This window comes from Phocoena sinus, chromosome X (genome assembly GCF_008692025.1).
Source record: "Phocoena sinus isolate mPhoSin1 chromosome X, mPhoSin1.pri, whole genome shotgun sequence".
Classification (NCBI taxonomy): Eukaryota; Metazoa; Chordata; class Mammalia; order Artiodactyla; family Phocoenidae; genus Phocoena; species Phocoena sinus.
The window spans coordinates 42,522,560-42,546,609 of NC_045784.1; the positions used below are offsets into that span (position 1 = coordinate 42,522,560).

The window sequence follows — 24,050 nt, forward strand, 5'->3', positions numbered from 1 at the left end:
CCACTTTAAAACCTTTCCATTCGTAAAACCCCATCCATCCATATAGCTCCTCTTGATTGACTCCCCCCATTGACACATTTCCCCATCCTTAGATATCTCTAGTTGGAAAATCTCCCTGCTGGAACAGCTCCCAATATATTACCCTGTATGTTGAAACATCTCTCCACACCCCCCAATGACAGATGAAGAGGTAGATTTCTACACGAACAACCCTTCCTTTTTTTCAATACCGACACCTACGTCTCACTCTCCAGCCTTGGACACTTCCTATGCCAGTAGTGGTGAAATCTGAGGACCAACCCCAGTTATACTGTAGAGCGCCCACCAAAGGAAATGATTAGGGCACAAGTTCTCTCTGGATGTAGGGGTGAAGGTGGAGTTTAAAAAAGAGATTAGTTGAAAGTCTGCATGAGAAGCTGTGAGAACACCAGACACACCCCAAATACCAATCCCCACTCCAATAGAAGGCTGAAGACATGATCTCTTATAAGAGTAAAATAGAGGGTTCAAATGGGCAGGAATGCCCAGGCCGCACCTCCCTGTTGTTGACTATTTATCCACCACTGAGCTTGGGCCTCCTGCTGAACCTCTGTGGAGAGCTACAGCTCTGATGAATGGACATGGGGCCACTGGTACCAGAGGCCCAGTCTCAGTGTCCTTTCCCCCCCACCACACCGTGGGGGCCTCCCCTGACCCCAGGCCCCTGGAAAGTAGTAGTGTTAATTAAATGTTCCCTGAATCTTCTCTTGATTGGGGGTGAGCTGGGCCAGGGAAAAGTCATGCTTCAACTCCCCCCACCCCCACTGTGTCTCCAGGTCCTTGCCATGAGTTCCGACTTCCTGCTGGTCCCTGCTTTGCTCCTGGCTCTGTCCCTGACCACCCTTGGGCTGGCCCTCATACTGTTTATTGTAACTCAGACGTGGGTAAGTCTGGGTAGACCTCAGAGAAGCCTCCGACGCAGGGACTCACAGTGAGGTTCCAGAAGGGTGGATAAAGCCCCTTGAGGTGGTTGAACCTGGATGGTAGCTGCTCTGCAAACCCTTTTTTCCCAAGAGTCTTGGGGACAGGGAAAATCTTGAATGTTTGAACCCCAAGGGGTCCCCTGACACATTTCTCCCACGCTTAGTCCTTGTGGCTTAATTCCTGGGTCTTCTCACTGAGACCATGAGGCATTATGAGTTCAAGTAACCAGGGCTCCCTGCTCACCTCTTCCCTGTACCCACCTCCCAACCAAAATACAAGCCCCTACCTTGTTCTGACTGAGGGAATAGGGTGGGTCTTTGAGATCCAAAAGCTAATGATGCGATACTAAGGCCCAGCCCCTCACCCCATAAATGCTCCTCAGTCCCAGTGTCCCTCTCTCTTTCCCCCCCTCACAGGCAATCAACATTCTGAAAGGGGTCCTGAAACTCTGGGTCATGAAAGTACCCAAATATAAAGAGCAATGTGGTTGTATCTATCTACACACCCACCAAGAACAGTGCTGGTGACATCCATGGGGAGAAGTTTTCTTCTATCTCAGGTCAGCCAGCCTGTCCCCACCCTGCGTGGACTCCTCATCCTCAGACTTCTGGCTCTGTCCCAGCCCTGGAACAAAGTGCCCCTCCCTGGGGCATTCTTCCACCAAATACTCCCAACCTCAGGATACTGTGCTCCTGATTTCAGCCAACCACAGCAAATTCTGTCCCTGACCCATAATGCCCTGGATCTTTGGGACTGACCACCTGGGGACCACAATCTGTCCCAGCCAAATGACATCTGGTCACACTTTACTGACCATCAGGATATGGCATCCATCCCCTCTAGGCTCTTTGAGGGTTGGGAACCTGCACTGAGTTGTGTAGCCTTGGAAGGGGCTCGGAGAGGAGTATATCAGGAAGGTATCTTGAATATCTACAGGTAAGGATGCCTGGGGCCTTGAGTGTGCCCCTCAGGTATGCCTGCAGCCACAGCTCCACTCTGTTCTTTCTGCTCCCTGTTCCTGTTTGCTGGTCCCTACTTTCTCTCCTGATCTCCTTCCCCTGCTCCTTCTCTGTGTTCTATCCCTCCCCCCGCTGCTGCGCCCTCTTCTCGCTCTCTTCTTTCCTCTCTGCTCCCCACTCCTCTTTGTTTCCTCGCTGTTTGCTATTCCCTTTCATGGGTCCCTGGCTCTCCTGCCTATCCTTAGCGTCTGTGGCCCTTCTCTTCCAGGAGCAGAAGCTATGAGGAGAAGTGAGTGGAGGAGTGCCCTGCCCAACCACCCCCAGGTGCCTCCCTGCCACCCCCGCAAAGCCACATACCTGAGTCCCAACCTTGCACAGTGTCCATGGAGGGACCTCTGTTTATCTGAGCACCGGCAAGAAGAACATGAAGCCATGAACTTGGCTGCCTTCCCCGGTGACCTGATATCTGCTATTGAATCTTCCTGTACAACAGCCTCTGGCCTTGGACCCAGACTTCTCTTCAGCCACAGTGGGCTGGGGACGCTTCACCTCCTTCAACATCACAAACAAATCTAAGCCCATCCACCTCCCCCCACCACCCCCTCAAGCCTCCCAAAGACCACCAGCTTCTAACTGTGCTAGGGATCTATCTGGTTTGTGTTGTGTTTCTTGATCTGGGTGCAGAAGACAGGAGTGTGTTCACTTTGTGAAAATTCAATGAGCTGTACACTTATGATATGTCCCCTTTTCCGAACTTGTTACACCTCAATGAAATTGGCCCCTCAAAACAAAACCCCATAAGCTACAAGAATATACTGTACAGCACAGAGAATATAGCCAATATTTTATAATAACTGTAAATGGAGTATAATCAATAAAAATTGTGAATCACTATGTTCCACACCTGAAACTAATATAATATTGTAAGTCAACTATACTTCAATAACAAAATAATAAGTTAAAAAAAAGAAAGGAAAGAAAAAGAAACCCCCACCCTCTTGACATATCTCCCTCGCTCTTTACTTCAATTGCTCCCTCACTCCTGCTCTCTCTCTTTTCACACAATCCCCACATCCCTGACCCTGTTGATTCTCACCCCAAGGCACCCTCTCTTTCCTCATAGCACAGGGACCATGAATCCTGGGCCCAGAGAGGGGACTGGATCCAGAGAGACCTTGGTGTTGAACTCCACCCGTCACATCATGAACCCTCTGCAAATATTTGCTGAGCCACAAATCACCTGGAGTGTAGGTAGCAAGGGAAGGGAAGTCCTTATTCCCATAGCACCCCACCCTCTAGGTCTGCATGACCAAGTTGATGTAAGTAGATCACCAGGCTAGGAAAGTCGGGGTGAAAAGAAGTCAAACTGTGCTTCACAAGATCTTCCCTGTGCCCCACCCCTGACTGGTGACTATTTAGACACATTGAGATGAGTATCCCTGAGGATTCCTGGTGGTCTCCAAACTGGATGGGAGTAGATGGGGTAGGGGGGCCAGAGTCCTGATATGTGTCTTCCAGCTTCAAAGTACGGGGTGGCGCAAGACTGCTCCCACAAATCCAGGCCTAGCTTTTGCCCCTCCATGCTGCACAGTGGGGTTGGGGACAAAAGAGGAAACAGGGGAGGCAAGCTGGCCTGTGGGAAGTCTAATGCTTCTGCCACCACTCGCCACCATTACCCACCATTAACTTTGTCTTCTTCCTGGCCTCTGAAGTCCTGTTCTTTCTGTCCCTTGACAAAAATAGCCTCTGCACAGCTACAGACAGCCAGGAGGTGCGTCTGCCCTACTAGATATCAGGAATTAATGAGAAAATATAGTTATTAAGACAGTACTGCACTGGAACAGGTATAGAGAAAGTGACCGACGGAGTAGAACAGAGAGTCCTGAACTTGCCCCACACATATATAGGATTTTAGGATATGACGGAGGTGGCATACCAGATCAGTGGGGAAAAAAGTGTTGCCTATAAGGAAAAAGATGAAACTGGATCCCTACCTATCTCACACTGTATGTGAAAATCAATTTCAAGGAACACATGTAATAAAGATGTTTGGAAGAGTGCTACTTGATTGCTACATTGAGAACAGTGTAATGTAAGTGAATGGATGTGATGACCCCTCTGTAATGCATGTAGAGAAGCGTTAAAGAAAACATGTAATAAAGATGTTTGTAAGAATGCTAAAAAGAAACAAAGAAAATCAACTTCAGATGGATGAAGAACTTAAATGTCAAAAACAAAGCTTGCCACTTTTATCATCTACTAAATTTCCGTATGTACATGGATCTAAATCTGGGTTTTTAATTTTTCTTCTTTTAGTCTGTTAGTCTATCTATTCATGTGTCAGCATCATATTGTTTAAATTAGAAAAGCTTCATAAAATGTTTGCTGGCAAATGCATTAAACTCCTTGTAGGCTGGTAGGGCTAGTCCCCTCTCATAGCTCTTCTTTTTCAGGGTTTTCCTGGCTATTCTTGCATGTTTTCTTTTCCATATGAACTCTACTATCAACTTGTCCAGCTCCAGATAACAGCTTATAGGTATATTTTGGAGGATCACATTATATTTATAAATTAAAAATAGAGACCTAAGAAGGGGAACTGACATCTTTATGATGTTAATTAATCCTATCCACAAATAAGGAATGCCTTTCCAGTTGTGTAAGTCTACCTTTGAGTCTTTCAGGAGTGTTTTAAACTTTTCCTCATATAAGTTTGCACACCCCTTGCTAAATTTATCCTGAAATATTTTATCATCTTTTTTGTTGTTACCTTAAATGGGGTTTTCTCTTCTATCTGGTTGTTTGTGTATATGAAAACTACTGATTTCTGTATGTTGACTTTATATTCTGCTATGTTATTAAGTTATTTTATTGTTTGAATTTGTTATTGGTTCTCTGGGGGATTTCCAGCTATACTATCATATCATCTATTAATAGAGATATTTTTACATCCCCTTTACCCATTCTTGCATCTATAATTGCTTTGCCTAGTCTAACTGCATTGGTCTAATACCTCTAAGTATTGTACAATGTTGAAAAGGAATGGAGAGAGTGGGCACCTTGCTTTGTTCCTCACCTTAGTGGAAATGCTTTCAATGTTGTCCTATTAAGTTGATAATAACTTTTGGATTGAGGTATACAAATTTGATTATGTTAAGAAGGCATGAGTTGATTTCTGTTTTTGAATGATTTTATCATAATGGGTGCTGAACTTTGTTAAAGGCTTTTAAAATATCTATGGAAATGATCATATGACTTTCTCCTCAGATCTATTAATACGTTGTATTATATTAATACATTACCTATAACAAACCATCCTCGCATTCCAAGAAGGAAACTTACTTACACAGTTATGCTATCTTATTTTCTTAATTTAGTTCTGGATTTGTTTGTTCATATTTTATTTAGGATTTTTGCATTGATATTTATGATTGAAAATGGTCTATGCTTTTCTTTTTGTGTTATCAATGTTATAATTGCTTTAGAAAAATAATGTGGAAGTTTCTCTTCATTTTCTGTTCTTTGTAACAATTTATGTGGCATTGGGATTAACTGGTTTCTAACAGTTTGGTAGAATTCCCCTGTGAAACCATCTGGGCCTGATGCTTTTTTAGGGGGTAGTTCCTTAATAACTTTATTTCTTTTATGGAAATTGATCTGTTAAGCTCAAATGGGGTCGATTTTGGTAAACTGTGTTTCCCTAGAAAATTATCCATTTCCTGTAGGTTTAAAATTTTATCTGTGTATGCCTTTTTATATTTTAACTTTTGGAATCATGCTAACATATTACATTTAAATGCATAAAATTAAGTCAGTATAGATGGGAAAAAACCTAAAATTTAATATAAAGGGAAACAAACTATATTTGAAATAACATGAATAATATAACCATGTTGAATGACAAAATGAACTAGACCATGTAACATTTGAATACAGTACCTTGTATATCCTCATCTAAAGACATAAAAAGGGCAAACAAATCTCAAGCTATACCTTACTACAGTTGTTTTTCACAGTGGTACGGGTGTTGAAATTCTAAAAATACTTTCTGTGTATTGTAGGATTGAGCAAATGAGTAAATATATTGATGATGCTGGAAGCTAGGGTTCTCAATGTTAGAGAAGAGAAATATAAATATAGAAAGGGGGAAGGCTAGAAGGAACCCTATGTTGTGTCGGATTAGAATTGAAAGTATCGGGGATCCCAGCTCAAAGAGAAGAAACTCCTCCCAATTCCCTGGTCCAACTGACTGCTGATCACCAGGATCCTGTGAGTTTCTGCCCAGAATGAAAAAAACAGTTTTCATCAGATACACCACACTAATACTGGTAGGAATGCTTCCCTCCTGCTGTTCCAGTGACTTGCTGATCTGCACCCTTTCTCCTTCAATGGAGCCAACCTGCACAGTGAGACAATGTGGTGAGGCACCTCCTGTGGATAAAAGGCATGTAAATCCAGACCCTTCTCCCTCCATTTTCCTGCGTGTGATCTTGAACCAGTCAAGGGCGACCCCTCTCTCCATGACTTCTGTTCCTCTCAGGCTCACATCCCCCCATCTCCCAGAGATGCAGGAAGGAGGAAAGTGTGTGAAGTAAACTCTGAAGAAGTCCCAGATGAAGTGACACAGCCAGGAAATTTCAGACTAACAAAACTCTGGGGAAATTTCATGACATTGGAAACACAAAGGATCCAATGTGGAAGGCTGATCCAAACTTGGCAAGGAGGATGACAATTTACAAAGCATAGAAATAATGTAGGCTCCGTGTCATCAGGTATGCCATGAAAAGAAGGCAGTCACTGCTCACACTACTGTTGATAAATTTATTATAAAGAAATAAAACAATTTAATTCTAAAATAAAAATAGAAAGTATCAGGGGAATTCCCTGGCAGTTCAGTGGTTAGGACTTGGCGCTTTCACTGCTGGGGGCCCAGGTTTGATCCCTGGTTGGGGAACTAAGATCCCACAAGCCGTATGGTGTAGCCAAAAAAACCCCCCAAAAAGTATCAGTATGAACACATTTCATATAATTTCACATATATGTATATATAAAATTTCATATGTATATATTTCATATATATATAAGGAAATTTCCTAAGCTCTGCACAATGAGAGGATCTAGAAGCAAGGACATTCCAGTAGCAATGAGTACATCTAGCTCCCAGATCCTGGCTTGGAAATACTATTATCCTAGGGTTGTGAAAGAACAAGATATGCCTGGAGGTGACGTTGGCCGAAATGCCAAGTAAGGGCCTATAAAAATCCTCTCCTCCATAAAAGCAATGAGAATATTGGTAAAAATTGCCACAATCAACTTTATCAGAACTCCGGAAACTGACCAGAGGTTTACAATAATTCAGGAAGCATTTATTGAAGAAAAAGGCTGAATCTCACTAAGAACAGTAAGTTTTGTGGCATTTGAACTTTTCTTGTTCTCATTCTCTTCTTCCCACTTCCACAACAGATTTTAAAATCAACACCCTTGCAATTCTGATGAAAACACAGCAGGCTGGCTAGCAGCCAATGGAGGAAGCAGAACAGGGTAGGAGTTCCTCCAAAGCCCCATTCCCAGAAACTATCTTTATTTGACCTGTATGGCACTTCCCCAGAAAACTCCATTCACAGGACTTGTCTATTTGACCTGACTCAGAATTCACCTGGTGTGAACAGTTTTTCTTGAGGGTGCTCTTCAAAAATAATCAGCAGCAATTGTTTTAACACAGCAGCTGTTTGAGGCAATGATTACAGTTAAGACAATCAACAAGCTGACCAAAACTTAACAGAAAAATCTGAGTAATAAGTTGTTCATATAGGAGGTTTTGAAAAGTTCTGACATATTCCTAGGAATCTAGAAAGCCATAAATATGCATAATGCTGTGTGCATGCCTAGGATCTCTGGCTGACCTTGAGGCTCTGCACAAGCAGGAAGTAAAGGCTAAGGCAAAGTTGTAAACAGCCTGCCTGAACATTGAAGGCATGCCCCAACATGCCCTCAGAGCTCATCAGCAAAGGCTGGGAGACTTACTAGATCCAAGTGTTTAAAGAAATATCTGTCCAATCATTAGTTGACCACTAAGCTAATAAAGCAGAGACTTCAATGACCATATATGACAAAGAATATAGACTTTACAGAATTAGTTCAAGAAAGTCCCTAAAAAGCCCCCCAAAGAACAACAAAAGCAAACCTTGGGGAGGAGGGGGAATCTGATTTCCAGAGTTGTCGCATTATATCATTTAAGATATTCAGTTTTCAACTAAAATTTATAAGACGTGAAGAAACAATAAAGTATGACCCAAACACAGAAAAATAAAGCAGTCAGTAGACACTGTCCCTGAGGAAGTGCAGATGTTGGAATTAATAGACTATAAATCAACTACTTGGAAGATTTTCAAAGAACTAAAGGAAACCGTGTCTAAAGAACAAAATGAAAGTATAAGAATGGTGTTCTAACAAACAGAAACTATCAATAAAGAGATAAAAATTATAAAATAATAGAAATTCTGGAATTGAAAAACACAATAACTGAAATGAAAAATTCATTACAGGGGCTCAACAGTAGATTTGAGCTGGCAGAGGAAAGAATCAGTGAATTTGAAGATAGGCCGACTGAGATTATCCAATCTGAGAAGCAGAAAGAAAACAATAACCAAAATGACTGGAGCCTCAGGGGCCTGTGAAATACCACAAGCATGTCAACGCACACATATTGGGAGTCCTAAAAGGAGAGAGAAAAGAGAAAAGTGAAATAAAGAATATTTGAAGGAATAATGGCTGAAAACCTCCCAAATCTGAAGAAAAAGATTAATCTGTACATCCAAGAAGCTCACTGAACTTCAAATAGGATAAACTCATAGAGATATACATCTAGGCGCATCATAAACAAACCTATAAAAGTGAAAGACAAAGAGAGAATCTTGAAAGTAGTAAGAGAGAAGTGACTTTTCACATACAAAGGATCTTCAGTAGGACTGACAGCTGATTTCTCATCAGAAACCTTGGCAGCCAGAAGGCAGTGGGACAACTTATTCAAAGCACTGAAAGAAAAAGACTGTCAACTAAGAATTCTATATCCTTCAAAACTATATTTCAAAAATGAAGGAAAAGTTAAGACATTCACAGATAAGCAAAAACTTAGATAATTTGTCACTAGCACACTTCTCCTACAAGAAATACTAAGAGAATCCTTCAGGCTGAAATGAAATGACACTAAACAGTAACTCACATACACATGAAGAAATAAAGAGCACCTGTAAAGGTAACTACATAGATAAATATAAAAGACAGTGTGAATGCATTTTTTATTTGTAATGCTTTTTTCCTCCTATCTGATTTAAAAGATAACTGAATTAAGCAATAATTATAAGTCTATATTCATGGACACATGATGTGTAAAGATGTAATTTGTATGACAATAATAGCACAAAGGCAGAGTGAGGGAATAAAGCTATAAAAAGGCAAAGTTTTTTTTAATACTATTGAAATTAAATTGGTTTTAATTAAAATGAGAGTGGTATAAATTAAAATGTTAATTGTAATCCCCAGGGAAACTACAAAGAAAATAATTTTTTAAAAAACATGGAAAAAGAAACAACAAGAGAATTAAAATGGCACACAGGAAAATATCTATTTAACACAAAAGTATGCATTAATGGAGGAATACAGGAACACAAAAGGCATAAGAAATATAGAAAACAAATAGCAAAATTACAAGCATAAATTCTACCTTATCAGTAATTACATTAAATGTAAATTAATTAAACACTCCAATTAATAGGCAGAGATAGGCAAAATAGATGAAAAACATGACATAATTATATGCTGTCTATAGGAGACACACTTTAGATTCAAAGATACAAATAAGTTGAAGGTAAATGAATGGAAAAAGATTTACCATGCAAATAGTAACCCAAAGAAAGCTGGAATGGCTATACTAACATCAGATAAAATAGACTTTAAAACAAAAATTTTTACTAGAGATAAAAAAGGACATTTTATACTGATAAAAGGGTCATTTCATCAAGAAGATATAACAATTGTCAACATATATGCTAACAACAAAGCCCCAAATACATGAAACAAAAAAAACAGGCAGAACTGAAGGGAAGAAATAGACAGTTCAATAACAATTGTTGGGACTTCCCTGGTGGCACAGTGGTTAAGAATCTGCCTGCCAATACAGGGGACACAGGTTCAATCCCTGGTCCAGGAAGATCCCACGTGCCATGGAGCAACTAAGCTCGTGCACCACGACTACTGAGCCTGCACTCTAGAGCCCGTGAGCCACAACTACTAAGCACATGCACTGCAACTACTGAAGCCCGTGTGCCTAGAGCCCGTGTTCTGCAACAAGAGAAGCCACTGCAATGAGAAGCCCACGCACCACAATGAAGAGTAGCTCCCGCTCACTGCAACTAGAGAAAGCCCATGCACAGCAACAAAGACCCAATGCAGCCAAAAAAAAAACAATAATTGTTGGAGATTTCAATACTTCACTTTAAATAATGGATAAAACAACTAGACAGAGGATAAACAAGGAAAGAGAAGAACCAAACAACACTATAAACCAACTAGACCTAACAGACATCTATAGAACATTCCATCCTACAACAGCAGCATAAATATTCTTCTCAAGTGTACATAGAACATTCTCGAGGACAGACTATATGTTAAGCCACAAAACAAATCTCAATAATGTAAAAGAGCTGAAACATACAAAGTATGTTCTCTGACCACAACTGAATGAAATTAGAAACCAATAACAGAAGGAAATTTGGGAAATTCACAAATATGTGGAAAGTAAACAACACACTCCTAAATAACCAATGGGTCAAAGAACTCACCATGAAAATTAGAAGGTACTTTGAGATGAATGAAAATGAAGACAACATACAAAAATTGCTTATAGGGAAATTTTAGCTGTAAACATCTACATTTAAAAATAAGAAAGATATCAAATCAATAACCTAATCTACTTAAGAAACTATACAAAAAACAAAAACAAACACCAGAGAAAGCAGAAGGAAAGAAGTAATAAAGATTAGAGTGGAAATAAATGAAGTTGAGAATAGAAAAACAATAGAGAAAATCAATGAAACCAAAAGTTGGTTCTTTGAGAAGATCAACAAAATAAGCAAACTTTTAGACTAAGATTTTATTTAATTAATTAATTTATTTATTTTTTAAACTAAGATTTTAAAAAAGAGAAAACTAATTACTAAAATCAGGAATGAAAGAGACATAACTACTGACCTTAAAGAAATAAAAAGGATTATAAGAGAACACTATGAACAATTCTATGCCAACAAATTAGAAAACCTAGTTGAAATGGACAAATTTCTAGGAAGACACAAACTTCCAAAACTAATTCAAGAAGAAATGGAAAATCTGAATAGACCTACAATAAGTGAAGAGATTGAATTAGTATTTAAAAAAACAAAAGAACTTCCTACAAAGAAGTACCCAGGACCAGATGTCTTCACCAGTGAAGTATGCCGAACATTTAAAATAAAATTAACACTAGGGACTTTCCTGGAGGTCCAGTGGTTAAGACTCCATGCTTCCACTGCAGGGGGCGCGGGTTTGATCCCTGGTCAGGGAATTAAGATCCCACATGCTGCACGGCACAGCAAAAAAATAAAAAAATTTAAAAATTTAAAAATTAAAAATAAACACTAATCTTTCATTAACTCTTCTTACAAATAGAAGAGGAGGGAACACTGTCCATTTCATTCTATGAGGTTACTATCACCCTGATAGCAAAACCAGACAAAGACATCATAAGAAAACTACAGATCAATATCCCTTATGGTTATTGATACCATAACTTTCAACAAAATACTAACTGAATCCCATAGCATATAAAAAGGATTATATGTCAGACCAAGTGGGATCTGGCTGAAGAATGCAAGTGTGACTCAATTTGCATGAAAATCAATTAATGTAATACACCATATTCATAGAATAAAGGACAAAAAGCCGTATCATATCAATAAACATAGAAAAAGCATTTGACAGAGTCCAGCATCCTTCCATGATAAAAACACTTCAACAAATAAAGAATAGAAGGGAACTTCATCAACACTTAGGTAGCAGTTAATAAATGTCAGATGCACTGTTGTAACCACTTTATGTTCATTAAATAATTTAATTCTCACATTAACTCTGTAAGGCAGGAACTATTATTAGCCATATTTTACAGATGGGAAAACTGAGGCACAGAGCATTTAACTAACATTTCTTATGTTCGGAAGCTAATAAGTTGTGGAGCTAGGATTACAATACAGAAATTCTGACTACAGTGTCCATGTTCTTAACCATAGTCAGCTATACTGTCTGTCAGTGAATGTAAAATAATAATAATGATAAGCAAACTTGGTTTCCTAAGAACTAATGATTTGATCTTCATCTATTAGTAAACTTAATTCATAGTACTGTTGACTTATATCAGTGACCATAATTTGTAATACTTGTAAGAATTTTTAATATTAGTACCAATGTTTATTTAAGTTGCTAAAGCTGGGTCAATATTGATATTTAATTGTAATTTAATTCATAAAACTGGTGATGTTTATTTATATAAGTAAACATAATTTGTAACATTGTAAAAACCTTGTCAAATTAGTTATAAAACTTGATGGCGTTGGTAATGGTGATTCAATTTCTTTTTTTTTTCCAATTTCTATTTGTAACTAAAACCTGATTCATAACTGTGGTACTCATAACTTATACTAGTAAACATAACTTTAGTATTAGTAATTATTTATGATATCAATTGGATGTTAACCATATTAATAATGATTTCTGTTAGTAACTGTAGGATAGCTCAAAACATAGGTACTCATAATTTATATTAGTGATCTTAATTTGTAACATTGGCAGTAATTTGTAACAGTACTTTACAATGTTTGTACTAATAGTTTAATTTCTTTTAGTAATTATAACTTACTTCACAACATAGGCACTAATCATTTATATTGATGACCTTAATTTGTAACACTGTAATAAACTGTAATCTTAGTTGTAATATTTGATGATATTAGTAATGGTAATACAATTTTTATTATTAAGTATAATATAATTCAAAACAGGGACTTATAATTTATATTAGAGCATAATTTATAATATTGATAATAATTTGTAATAATAGTTATAATCTTCAATGATACTAGTAATAATTACTCAAATTCTATTAGGAACTATAATTCATAACATTGGCACTCACAATTTTTTATCAATAACAGTAATTTGTAATACTGGTTATAATTTATAATATTAGTGATTATATTTGTGGTAAAAGTAGCCAACAATCCAATTTTCTATTTGTATACAATCTAATTTTTAACATTGCTACTGATAATTTTTATTGGCAATCCTAATTTGAAACACTATTAACATTTCTATCAGGAGGAATATTTGGTAACGTTAGTAACAATGACTTGATTTGTATATGTAACATAATCTGATGTGCATCATTTTTTTTGTCTTTATTGAATTTGTTACAATATTGCTTCTGTTTTACGTTTTGGTATTTTGGCCGTGAGGCATGTGGGATCTTAGAATTATGGAACGCTTCACGAATTTGCGTGTCATCCTTGCGCAGGGGCCATGCTGATCTTCTCTGTATTGTTCCAATTTTAGTATATGTGCTGCCGAAGTGAGCACCATAATCTGAATCATTACATTAATTCTGTTAATTTACATTAGAAATCAGTTTTTTAATACTGGTGAGAATAGATACTATAACAGGATCAATGATTTAATCACACTTGTAACTACACAGTAAATTCCTGGTAGTAATAAACCGTATCATGAAGCAACGTCACCCTCCATGTGCATGTGCCGGCTGCACTCTCTGATAGCATACCACTGGTAATACAGCCATTGGCCATACTATTGCAATAGGCATGATGCTTTTCCCTCCAGCTCACTCCCTTTCCCCAGACTCACCATCTCTTTGTGATTGGGGTAGAAGGTCTGATCGATTAGAGGGAATTCCTCTGTCCCCAGTTTCTTGTGCAGTCGAACCATCTGAGCGAACTATGAGAGGCAGGAGACACGGGTCAGCAAGTCCCTTTACCTGGAGGGAGTCTCCAAGCTGGGACTCCAAGCTTCCAAACTTCCTCCGTTCCCCCAGATCACAGTGGTTTCAAGCTCCCGCATGCATGTATGAGCTGTTCTCTCTGCCAGTAGCACCCTTCTGTCACTTACCACCCAGGGCTTGTCACAGAAGTTGTAGACAGAATGCAAAGAGTTAACGCTGGGGATTCCGGCATACTGCAGCCCAATGACCAAACTGCGGTAGTCTCCATTCCGTGCCATGCTGAAGGCATGCTGGCGGATCAGCACGAAGTCTGGTTTCAGAGACCTGGGGTGGCAAGGGTAGAGTGTAGATGGTCCTCCCAGAAGCTCCCCACCACCTTTAGAATAAAGGTCAAGTCTTGAAATCTCCACAGCTCCTAGAAACTACACAGTGGTTTCTCACCTCAGCCACATACACAAGCTGTTCCCTCCACCACATGTGCCCTTCCTACCCTTTCTTCATCTGATGGCCCTCTTAAGCCTTTCCTGCCTGCTCCTCTCCTCACCAAGGTGAGCTTGCAACTTGCCTGCTCAGCTCTCACGGCTCCCAGTCACAATCTCTCAGACTACTTCTGTCCACGAAGGATGCTGCCCAGAATAAATTCCAGCCTCAGGGCCTCTACATGGGCTATTCCCTCTGCCTGAAACGCTTCCTCCCTAGATTTCTACATGCCCCACTCCTCCACCTCCTTCAAGTCTTTCCTCAAATGTCTCTCACACTACTGGTCTACCCCCAACCAAACTGCAGACCCTTCCCCAATCCCTTCACCAATCCCCTATATCCCTTTGCTGATATTTTTTCCGAGCACTTTGACATTTCCTTCTTTATTTGTTTATTGTGTGTATCCCACAGTAGAATGTAAGCTTCACGAGAGCAGAGGGTGGTTTTTTTTGTTTTTTGGGGGTTTTTTTGTTTGTTTTTTTTGCGGTACGCGGTCCTCTCACTGTTGCGGCCTCTCCCGTTGCGGAGCACAGGCTCCGGACGCGCAGGCTCAGCGGCCATGGCTCACGGGCCCAGCCGCTCCGCGGCATGTGGGATCTTCCCAGACTGGGGCACGAACCCGTGTCCCCTGCATCGGCAGGCAGACTCTCAACCACTGCGCCAACAGGGAAGCCCCAAGCAGAGGGTTTTTATTTTGTCTTTTTTGGGGTCTGTTTTGTTCACTGCCAGGACCTCAGTATGTACAACAGCTCCTGGCACACAGTAGATACTGGATAAATATTTGTTGAATGTAAAATGCTGAGAGCAGCACCTGGCATGCAGTAGATGCTCAAGAAATGTTTGTTGAATTAATATTTGGTTGGCCAAAAAGTTCGTTTGGATTTTTCTGTAAGATGTTATGGAAGAACACGAACGAACTTTTTGGCCAATCCAATAACTGAAAAGTTTGGCTTGTGGTCTTCTGGGATCCTTGGCTCTTCTCCACAAGAGAAACTATCTCCTTACATTCTGTGCCTAAGTTCTTTTTCTAAAAATTGGAATATAATTGGCACGTTATATGTCAATTATTCTATAAGTTTAAGGTGTATAACATGTTGATTTGATACATTTATATATTATAATATGATTGCCATTGTAGCATTAGTTAGTACCTCTACCATGTCACATAATTATTTCTTTTTTCATGGTGGCAATAATTAAGATCTGGTCTTTTAGCAGGTTTGCTGATTATGATACAATATTGTTGTCTGTATCCACCGTACCGTGGATTAGATCTCTAGGATTTATTTATCTACCAGTTGCAAGTTTGTACTCTTAAACAACATCTCTCCTATTCTTCCACCCCACCCCCCAGCCTCTGGCAATCACCTTTCTACTCTCTGTCTCTATTAGTTTGGCTCTTTCAGATTCCACATATAAGTGATAGCATACAGTATTCCTCTTTCTCTGTCTGATTTATCTCACTTAGCATAATGTCCTCAAGATCCATCCATGTTGTCACAAATGGCAGGATTTCCTTCTTTCTCATGGCTGAATAACATCCCATTGTGTGTGTGTGTGTGTGTGTGTGTGTGTGTGTGTGTGTGTGTATCACTTCTTTAGCCATGCATCTGTTGATGGATACTTAGGTTGGCTATTGCAATGTGCCTAAGTTCTTGCTCACAGAAGGATGGGAGGGGAGGTGGGGACTCTCCCTCAGCTCTAAGGGAGCCCTTATGCCTCCCCCATAATACCAAGGTAACCTATTTACACTCACCGCACAACCTTCACCCCATTCCGAAGAACTTCCATGTCCACAGAGAATCCACCATTGGCATGAGCCACGAGGTTGAGATCAGAGAATTCAGCCTGGGAAGGAAAAAAAATCAGGGATTCACTCACATCACACAAAAAAGACCACTCAGTTTGCAGTCTGGACAGTTGACCCCCATGTCCACCTGCCCCAACTAACCTGTTCTACTTTAATGTCAATTTCTCCATGGATCTTTTTCCCTTTGAAGTATTTCGCCCTGAAAAGGAAAAGCAGAGCACATCCGTCAATGCTCCAATCTCAGGAAGACGAAACCCAGGCTGGTCCTTTGACCCCTTTGCCCCTCCAGTGCCACTAGAGAAACTATAATGTGATTTATAATTGTTGAAACACTTTGAAAAACCTAACAGTTCTTTGTGAACAATGAAGTCTGTTGTAATCCTTGTGGAGGTATGTAAATGTCAAAGGAGATTGCAAACTATAAAACAAGTTCTTAAAACACAGAGAGCAGGCATTTCCCAAAGTATGGTCTGCTTGTCACACTGCTATCTGAAAAGCTTTGCAAAACAAGGAGTGCTTTGTAAAGTGTAACATACTTTGAAATTGCACGGAGGTTTGTAAATGGTAAAGAACCTTAGGGGGTATATATATATGGAGTGTGCCCAGGTATGTGTCAGCACCTATGTCTGCTTGTGTGGCCTGAAGCATCTCTCTGCTCTCTAGCCCTTTCCCAAGGAAGAACACATTCACCACGTGTGGTTGTGCACTGAGAGGGACACAGCAGCCATGAGTGGGCAGCTGCATTAGAAAAGGAGGAGCAGATTGAGGGGTGCAGGCTGGTGGGGGTTCTACAGAAGCCAGAGTCAGCCATGATGAGGGTGAGGAGGAATGCAGCTGAGGATGAGGGGAAGCCACAGGATTGGAGAGGCGTAGGAACAGCAGTAGATACATCACGAACTGCTAAGTCACTGTCCCAGGGCCCATTCCCATATGGGCTTCTCTCCCAGGCCCAGGATTCCTTCCTGACAGACTTCTCCACAGACAGAAGCTCATCCCCAATCAGGTTTCCCGTAGAAGAAGGCTGAGGGGAGGAGCCACTCCTGGGATTGCCTACATGCACACAATCAGGATCTCTGATATACACAGCACAACCGGCCCTAGTGATTTCACTGACATACCCCTAAGACCCCAAGCACAGCTATTTTCTCCTCTCTCTCCCTCTTCCCTCCTACCCCCTACTCCATCACTGACACTGTCCCCTCACAGATGTTGGAAGAGAATCTCTTAGACCTGTGCATTTTTCATTTAGAAAATGATGATGATCATGTGATATCACTTATATGTGGAATCTAAAAAAAATAGTACAAATGAACTTATTTACAAAACAGAAATAGACTCACAGATGTAGAAAACAAACTTATAGTTACCAGGCGGAAAGGGGGGAGGGATAAATTCGGAATTTGGGATTGACATAGACACGCTACTATATATAAAATAGATAACTAGTAAGGACCTACTGTATTGCACAAGGAACGCTACTCAGTACTCTGTAATGACCTATATGGGAAAAGAATCTAAAAAAGAGTGGATATATGTATATGTATAACTGACTCACTTTGCTGTACACCTGAAACGAACACAACATTGTAAATCAACTATACTCCAATAAAAAATTTTTTTAAAAAAATTAGATGAATGGAAAAACAAATAAATAAATAAATAAAAGTGATATATATATATATATATATATATATATATATATATATATATATATATCACTTTTTGACCATATATGTAGTGGATACTGTGGTATATATACATGATATATATCACTTTTTAAAAAAACTTTTTTAACTTTTTTGACCATAAATGTAGTGGATACTGTGGTGTTCTGCTCAGATCTCCTCTTCAGGGCCAATGCACCCTGAATATCAGCTGTTGAAAGATCACAGCTGTGTCCCCTTGGGAATTGTCTTCTGTCACAGGGAACTTCCTTGGCCAAGGTTATACTTACCTACTGGCAGCCCATGGCTGATATCTGGTCTGTGAGTGAGTACAAAGGCCAGCCTCTTTGCCTCAATATAGGCTGACTCTGAAGGACCATCCTAGCTCTAGAGCTCCCCCTTAGGATCAGCTGAGGCCTTGGATGCAACCGCATTGGGGACCCACTTCTCCCTCTGCTCAACCTTGCCCTCCTTACAGGTGCTGATTCCAAAGGCACTCCTCGATAAGCCTGTGCGTGCAATTCTCTGTCTCAAAATCTGTTTTCAGAGACCCCAACCTAAAACAGTGGGCCAGAGAAGTCAAACTACAAAGAAGACTCTACTGCCTTTCTGGAGCCAGGCCACCCAGCAGCCAGCAGGCAATAACGAAGCATCATTTGTGGGGGTGGAGCACAATAGTCCCTGACGTGCTGTAGCAACACAAAGCGCCCTGTGACATGTCTGCGCTGTGGTGCAAGCAGGATGCCACTTGAACCATATGATCTGGCAAACCCTATGATACTGGAGATGTCTGTAGTGAGAAAAGATGCAGTGTGGAGTTGATTCTCCTGAGTGGGAGAATTATAGTGCAGGCCTATGGGGTTTTGAAGCAGAAGTAACTTTAACTGATGGTGGACTGTAATGAGATTCTAGTGGAAGGGAATGCACTAGCTGGTGAAATATTCCTGGTACTAGAGAGGTGTGAGGGAAATGGTAACCAGACTTGGGTGACTATTCGCTAAACACCCTTGATTAGCTGAAGAAAGATATGACATGCTCAGTGTGAATAATCACCAATTCAAAGCAAAATGTAAAAGGCAGAAGACCTCCTTGGCTGTACTTTTTTTTTTTTTTTTTTTTTTTTGGCGGTACGCGGGCCTCTCACTGTTGGGGCCTCTCCCGTTGCAGAGCACAGGCTCCGGACGCGCAGGCTCAGCGGCCATGGCTCACAGGCCCAGCCGCTCCGCGGCACGTGGGATCCTCCCGGACCGGGGCACGAACCCGTGTCCCCTGCATCGGCAGACGGACTCTCAACCACTGCGCCACCAGGGAAGCCCCTCCTTGGCTGTACTTAAGGAAACCCCAATCTTCTGCAACCAGAGGGCAGACAGAGGAGAAGATCAGACTTAGGACTTAACTGTAAGTGTAGTCGAACTTCAGAGAAGGTTGAATTCTCAGGCCCAGTACATCTCCTATGCCATGCTCAGGGCCCTAAAAGGACAGGAGTGGAGCCCTGAGATTGTGATGGGGATATCTGGGAAGATGCGTGTAACACCTTGAACTTACAGATTCACCTGAACCCACTGGGTCTGCTGGAGTAGCCCATTCTTTGTTAGAATACAGAAACTTCCCTTTGCTTGAAAACAATGCAGAGGCCTCGAACGAAGCATGTGTCTTATAAAACAATTCTTACCCCTTTCAGAATCAACTTCCCTTCCCCTCTCGGCAACCAGATCAATAACCAGGGTCAAATCCTAGCACAACCTGACTGGAGAGGTTCTAAGCTTGCAAAGGAAGGAAAGGAATGATACACAGAAACTGAAGAATCTGGCTAACATGTATCAGCAGGAGCTGGGAAAGCATGCCTGAGACTGGATGCTGAGGACAATGGACCAAGGGAGTGAAGCATGAACTTGGAGCACTCTCCCAGGACACAGAACTTAAAACCATGGCAACGACTCCAGGAAACGTTGCTGATACAATTTTGGATGACTTGTGGTAGCTTGGAAAAAACAGTGGCCCACACCAAGTGAAGCAGAAATACCAGACTTCCATGGCAGATTGTGGAGGAAAGGATCAAAGGGCTCAGAGGAGCAGATGTGTTAGAGTAGATACACTACTTAAGTCTGGAAAACCAACCAGCTGACTCTATTCTATGGGAGGGCCCAGAGGATATACCCGACTTACAAAGTGAGGAATACGTTGGTGAGAGTGGCACCAGCCATGTTGAGAAGCACAGTGGACATAAGGTCATAAATGAAGTCCTGGTCCAGGTCCTGCTCATAGTGGGTACGTTGGGTCCACAGGTCCACCTAGTGGTCACTTTCCCCAGCTCACAAATACATAATTGGAATGGACATATCTGTAGTTTTCAGAACCCCTACACGAGTTCCTTGGCCTGCCGGGGCAGAGCTATGGTAGTGGGGAAGTTCAAATGGATGCCTCGGAAATTATACCCGCCTCCCCTGATCAAAACTGTAAATCAAAGACAATATTGTATCTATCCTAGGGGTGATGGTGGAAATTAGTGCTCCTCTGAAAGAGCTAAAGGATGCAGGGGTGTTAGTCCCATCATATCTCCACTGAATTAACCAGTTTGGGCCCTGAGGAGGCTGGATGGATCCTAAAGAATGTAGACTACTGCGAGCTCAACCAAGTGGTAGCCTTGATTGAAGCTGCTGTACTGGTCATGCTGTCATTGCTGGAGCAAATTAAAGGATCTCAGGTACAGCAGGTGGGCACTGATTTAGTGAATGACTGCTTTTCTATCCTGATCAGAAGAGAGGATCAGAGACATTTCACACTCATATGGGACTGACCACAATATATACTGATGGTCTTGCCATAGGGCTATGTTATCTTTCTCACCCTATGTCATCATATAGTCCAAGAGGACATGGACCACCTCTACATCCCAGAGAATATCACACTGGACTACTATATCGATTACATCATATTGATTGGCCAAGATGAGCAGGAGATGGTTAGCACATTGCCTTGATAAGACACATGCACTTCAGAGGGTGGGAGATAAACCCTGAAAAGACTCAGGGTCCTGCCACATTAGTGCGATTTTTAGGGATTCAGTGGGCCAAGTTATGCCAGGACAGCCCCTCCAAATAATCGTGCAAAGCATTGCATCTTGCACCTTCCACCATGAGGAAGGCCTCTTCAGGTCCAGAGGAGAGGTCTCTTTAGGTACTGGAGGCAGCGTATTCCACACCTGGAAATGCTGTTCCGATCCATATTTCAGGTAACACGTAAGGCTGCCAGCCCTGAGCAGGTCCAGGCTGTGGTGTGAGCAGTCTTGCCACTCAGGGCATATGATCTGGCATATCCTACAATACTGGATAGTGGGGAAAATGCAGTGTGGAGCTTATGGGATGCCTGAGTGGGAGGCCCCTGGTGTTCTGGAGCAAGGCCATGCCATCTGCAGCAGAGAATTACACAGCTTTTGAGAAACAAATCCTGGTGTAGTACTGGGCCCTGAGAGAGACAGAATGCTTGACCGTGGGGTGCCAAGGACCCACGTATCCTGGTGCCTATTATGAGCTGGGTCCTGCCAGGCCCACCAAGTAATGAAGTCAGATGGGCCCAGGAGCCAGGATCGACCCCAGCAGGACCATGCAAGCTGCCTGAGCAAGTAACCCGGATGCCCGTGTCATCCACACTGTTGTGTTAGTGCCTCCCTCAGCTCACTAAGGCAACACCTTACAACCAGCAGATGAAGGAAGAAAAAGCCTAAGCTTGGTTCACAAATGGGTTGGCTTGGTACATGGGTGGAAGCCAAAAATGGACAGTGACGATGCTATAGCCCCACTCAGAGTGGTCTTGAAAAACAGTGGCAAAGCTCCCAATGGGCAGAGCTCTGGGCTGTGCACCTGGTCATCTATTTTGTGGGGAAAGAGAAGTGACCCAAGATTCGAATACATATTCACTGATGGGCAGTGGTAAATGGCTTGGCTGATTAGACAGAGGCCTTGAATGAACAATATTGGAAGATCAGGAAAAGGAGGTCTGGGACACCGAAATGTGGGTGGATGTACGGGAGTGGAGATGAAACAGAGTGAGGATTGAAGATCTTTGTATTGTGTGTTAACACCCACCAGATAGCATCCACCCTGGAAGTGGCACTAAGCAGCCAGGTAGACAGAATGACTCAGCCAAATGATGTCAGCCAGCTTCTAGAATCAGCCAGTGCTGGCAGATGGGCACACGTACGAAGTGGCAAGGGTAACAGAGACAGAGGCAGCATGTGAGGCCTATGGCATTATTGCTGAATGTCCAAACTGCCAGCACCAGAGACCAATATTGAGTCCCTGACACAGCACCATCCCTCAAGAAGACCAACCGGCCACTCCATGGCGAACTGACTACACTGGGCTCCTTCCACTCGGGAAAGAGTAATGACTGATTTTGACTGGAATATTCTATATATGGGTTTGCCCTTCCTGACTACAGGACCTTAGCCAGCATCCCCGTCCAAGGGCTTACATAATATTTCATCCACCAGTATGGGATCCCGCATAACATTGCATCAAACTGAAGGAAACACTTTACAGCAAAGGAGGTGCAAAAGTAAGCCCACGACCATGGAATCAACTGATGACATTATATACCGCACCACCCAGAAGCTGCTGGCCTGATAGAGTGAAAGAACAACCTGGTGTAGCCACAGCTAAGACCTAAGCTTGCAGGTGATACCGTGCAGGAATGGGATACCATCCTCCAAAACACGGTGTACATGCTAAATCTGTTGTTTGTGCTGTGCTCTTTAGAGGTAGAATACACCGGTCTGGGGACTTGGAGGTGAAAGTAGGAGTGGCCCAGCTTACCATCAATTCCAGTGATCCACTTTTGGAATGTGTGCTTCCTGTTCCCTCAGGGTTCTGCAAGGTTAGAGGTCCTGGTTTTCCAAGGGGGAACACTGCTACCAGGGGACACAGCAAGAATCCCATTACCTTCTAAGCTTTGACTGCTACCTGGACACTTCAGGCTTCTCATGCCAACGGAATGGAACACGAGTCACTGTCTTGGCAGGGGCACGTGACCCTAATCATCAGGAGGAGATAAGGCTGCTGTTACACAGTGGGGGCAGGGAGGAATACGTTTGGCCCCCAGGTGATCTGCTTGGGCATCTGTCGGTACTCCTTGCTTAACATTGATGGCAAATGGACGAGTACAGCAGCCACAGCCTGAGGGGATGGCGACCAAGAGCTCAGGGATCCCTCAAGGATGAGGGAATGGATCACTCACCAGATAAGCCACTGAGACCAAGGGGGGGGTGCTAGCCGAGGGTGAGGGGAATCTAGAATGTGAGGTAGAGGAAGGAATGCATCATTTACTTATGCCACATTTATCAACTATGGCAGTGGAGGCTGTAGTTTGTCCAACTAACTGTGCTCTTTCAAGTGTCCCCCAGAAAACAAGATCAATTAGAATCCTGGAAACGCTGTTCCCAGATGGGTGAACTTACTTCTAAAAAGCAAGTGAATCTGAGCAGTCCAGGGGGTAGGCTGTGCGCTCCACCCAGATCTTCACACTCCTCCTTCTTGTCACATCTGTCCCCCAGCTTCTGGGAATACCTGCTGCTGAAGGCTCACAGTGCTGTCCGTCCCTGGGAACTGCCCTCTGCAGCAGGGACTCACCTTCCGCAAGATTATGCCTCCTCCCAGAGGGCAGCCTGCAGCCAATGACTGACTGATGCAGGACTACAAAAGCCTGGCCACCCCATCTCAACGGGGACAACTCTGAAGGGTCATCCCAGCTCCAGAGCTCCCCAGATGATCGGCTGGGACAACTGTTGTGAAGCATCACAGCTCAGCCTTTCCTTCTGCCAAATCCTGCTTCCCCCACTCCTCCCCTGCAACAGGTGTTATTCCCAAGAGCTCTCTCCAATCAATCTGCACACAAATATCAGAGTCTCAGGGTCTGCTTCCAGGAAAGTCTAAGAAAAGAAGCCACAAGAAGAAATATATAACCCACCATATACATATTTACATAATAACCCATCCTATATATGTAATATATATTATATAAGACATATAATGTACAGAAAATTTAATATAGGATGTCTTATATAACATATTGCATATTATATATTATGTGTTACATTACCTAGAATGTGTATAAATATACATATATTAGAATGAAAGTTT

At 42.0% G+C, this 24,050-nt stretch overlaps 1 protein-coding gene and 1 non-coding gene across 3 annotated transcripts in view; both read right to left on the reverse strand.

Annotated features, from left to right (window-relative positions):
* SYN1 (synapsin I) overlaps window positions 1-24,050 on the reverse strand; it is a 43,858-nt gene that overhangs the window by 15,695 nt on the left and 4,113 nt on the right. For both annotated transcript variants that reach the window (XM_032619373.1, XM_032619372.1), the window contains exons 2-5: window positions 16,391-16,448; window positions 16,196-16,287; window positions 14,127-14,283; window positions 13,866-13,955 (exon numbers count right to left, since the gene is read on the reverse strand). In XM_032619373.1, coding sequence (XP_032475264.1) covers window positions 13,866-13,955; window positions 14,127-14,283; window positions 16,196-16,287; window positions 16,391-16,448 — 397 coding nt within the window. The remainder of the gene's footprint in view (window positions 1-13,865; window positions 13,956-14,126; window positions 14,284-16,195; window positions 16,288-16,390; window positions 16,449-24,050) is intronic.
* LOC116748209 lies at window positions 13,474-13,580 on the reverse strand. Its single transcript, XR_004348220.1, has one exon. It is a non-coding gene; the product is annotated as a U6 spliceosomal RNA (small nuclear RNA).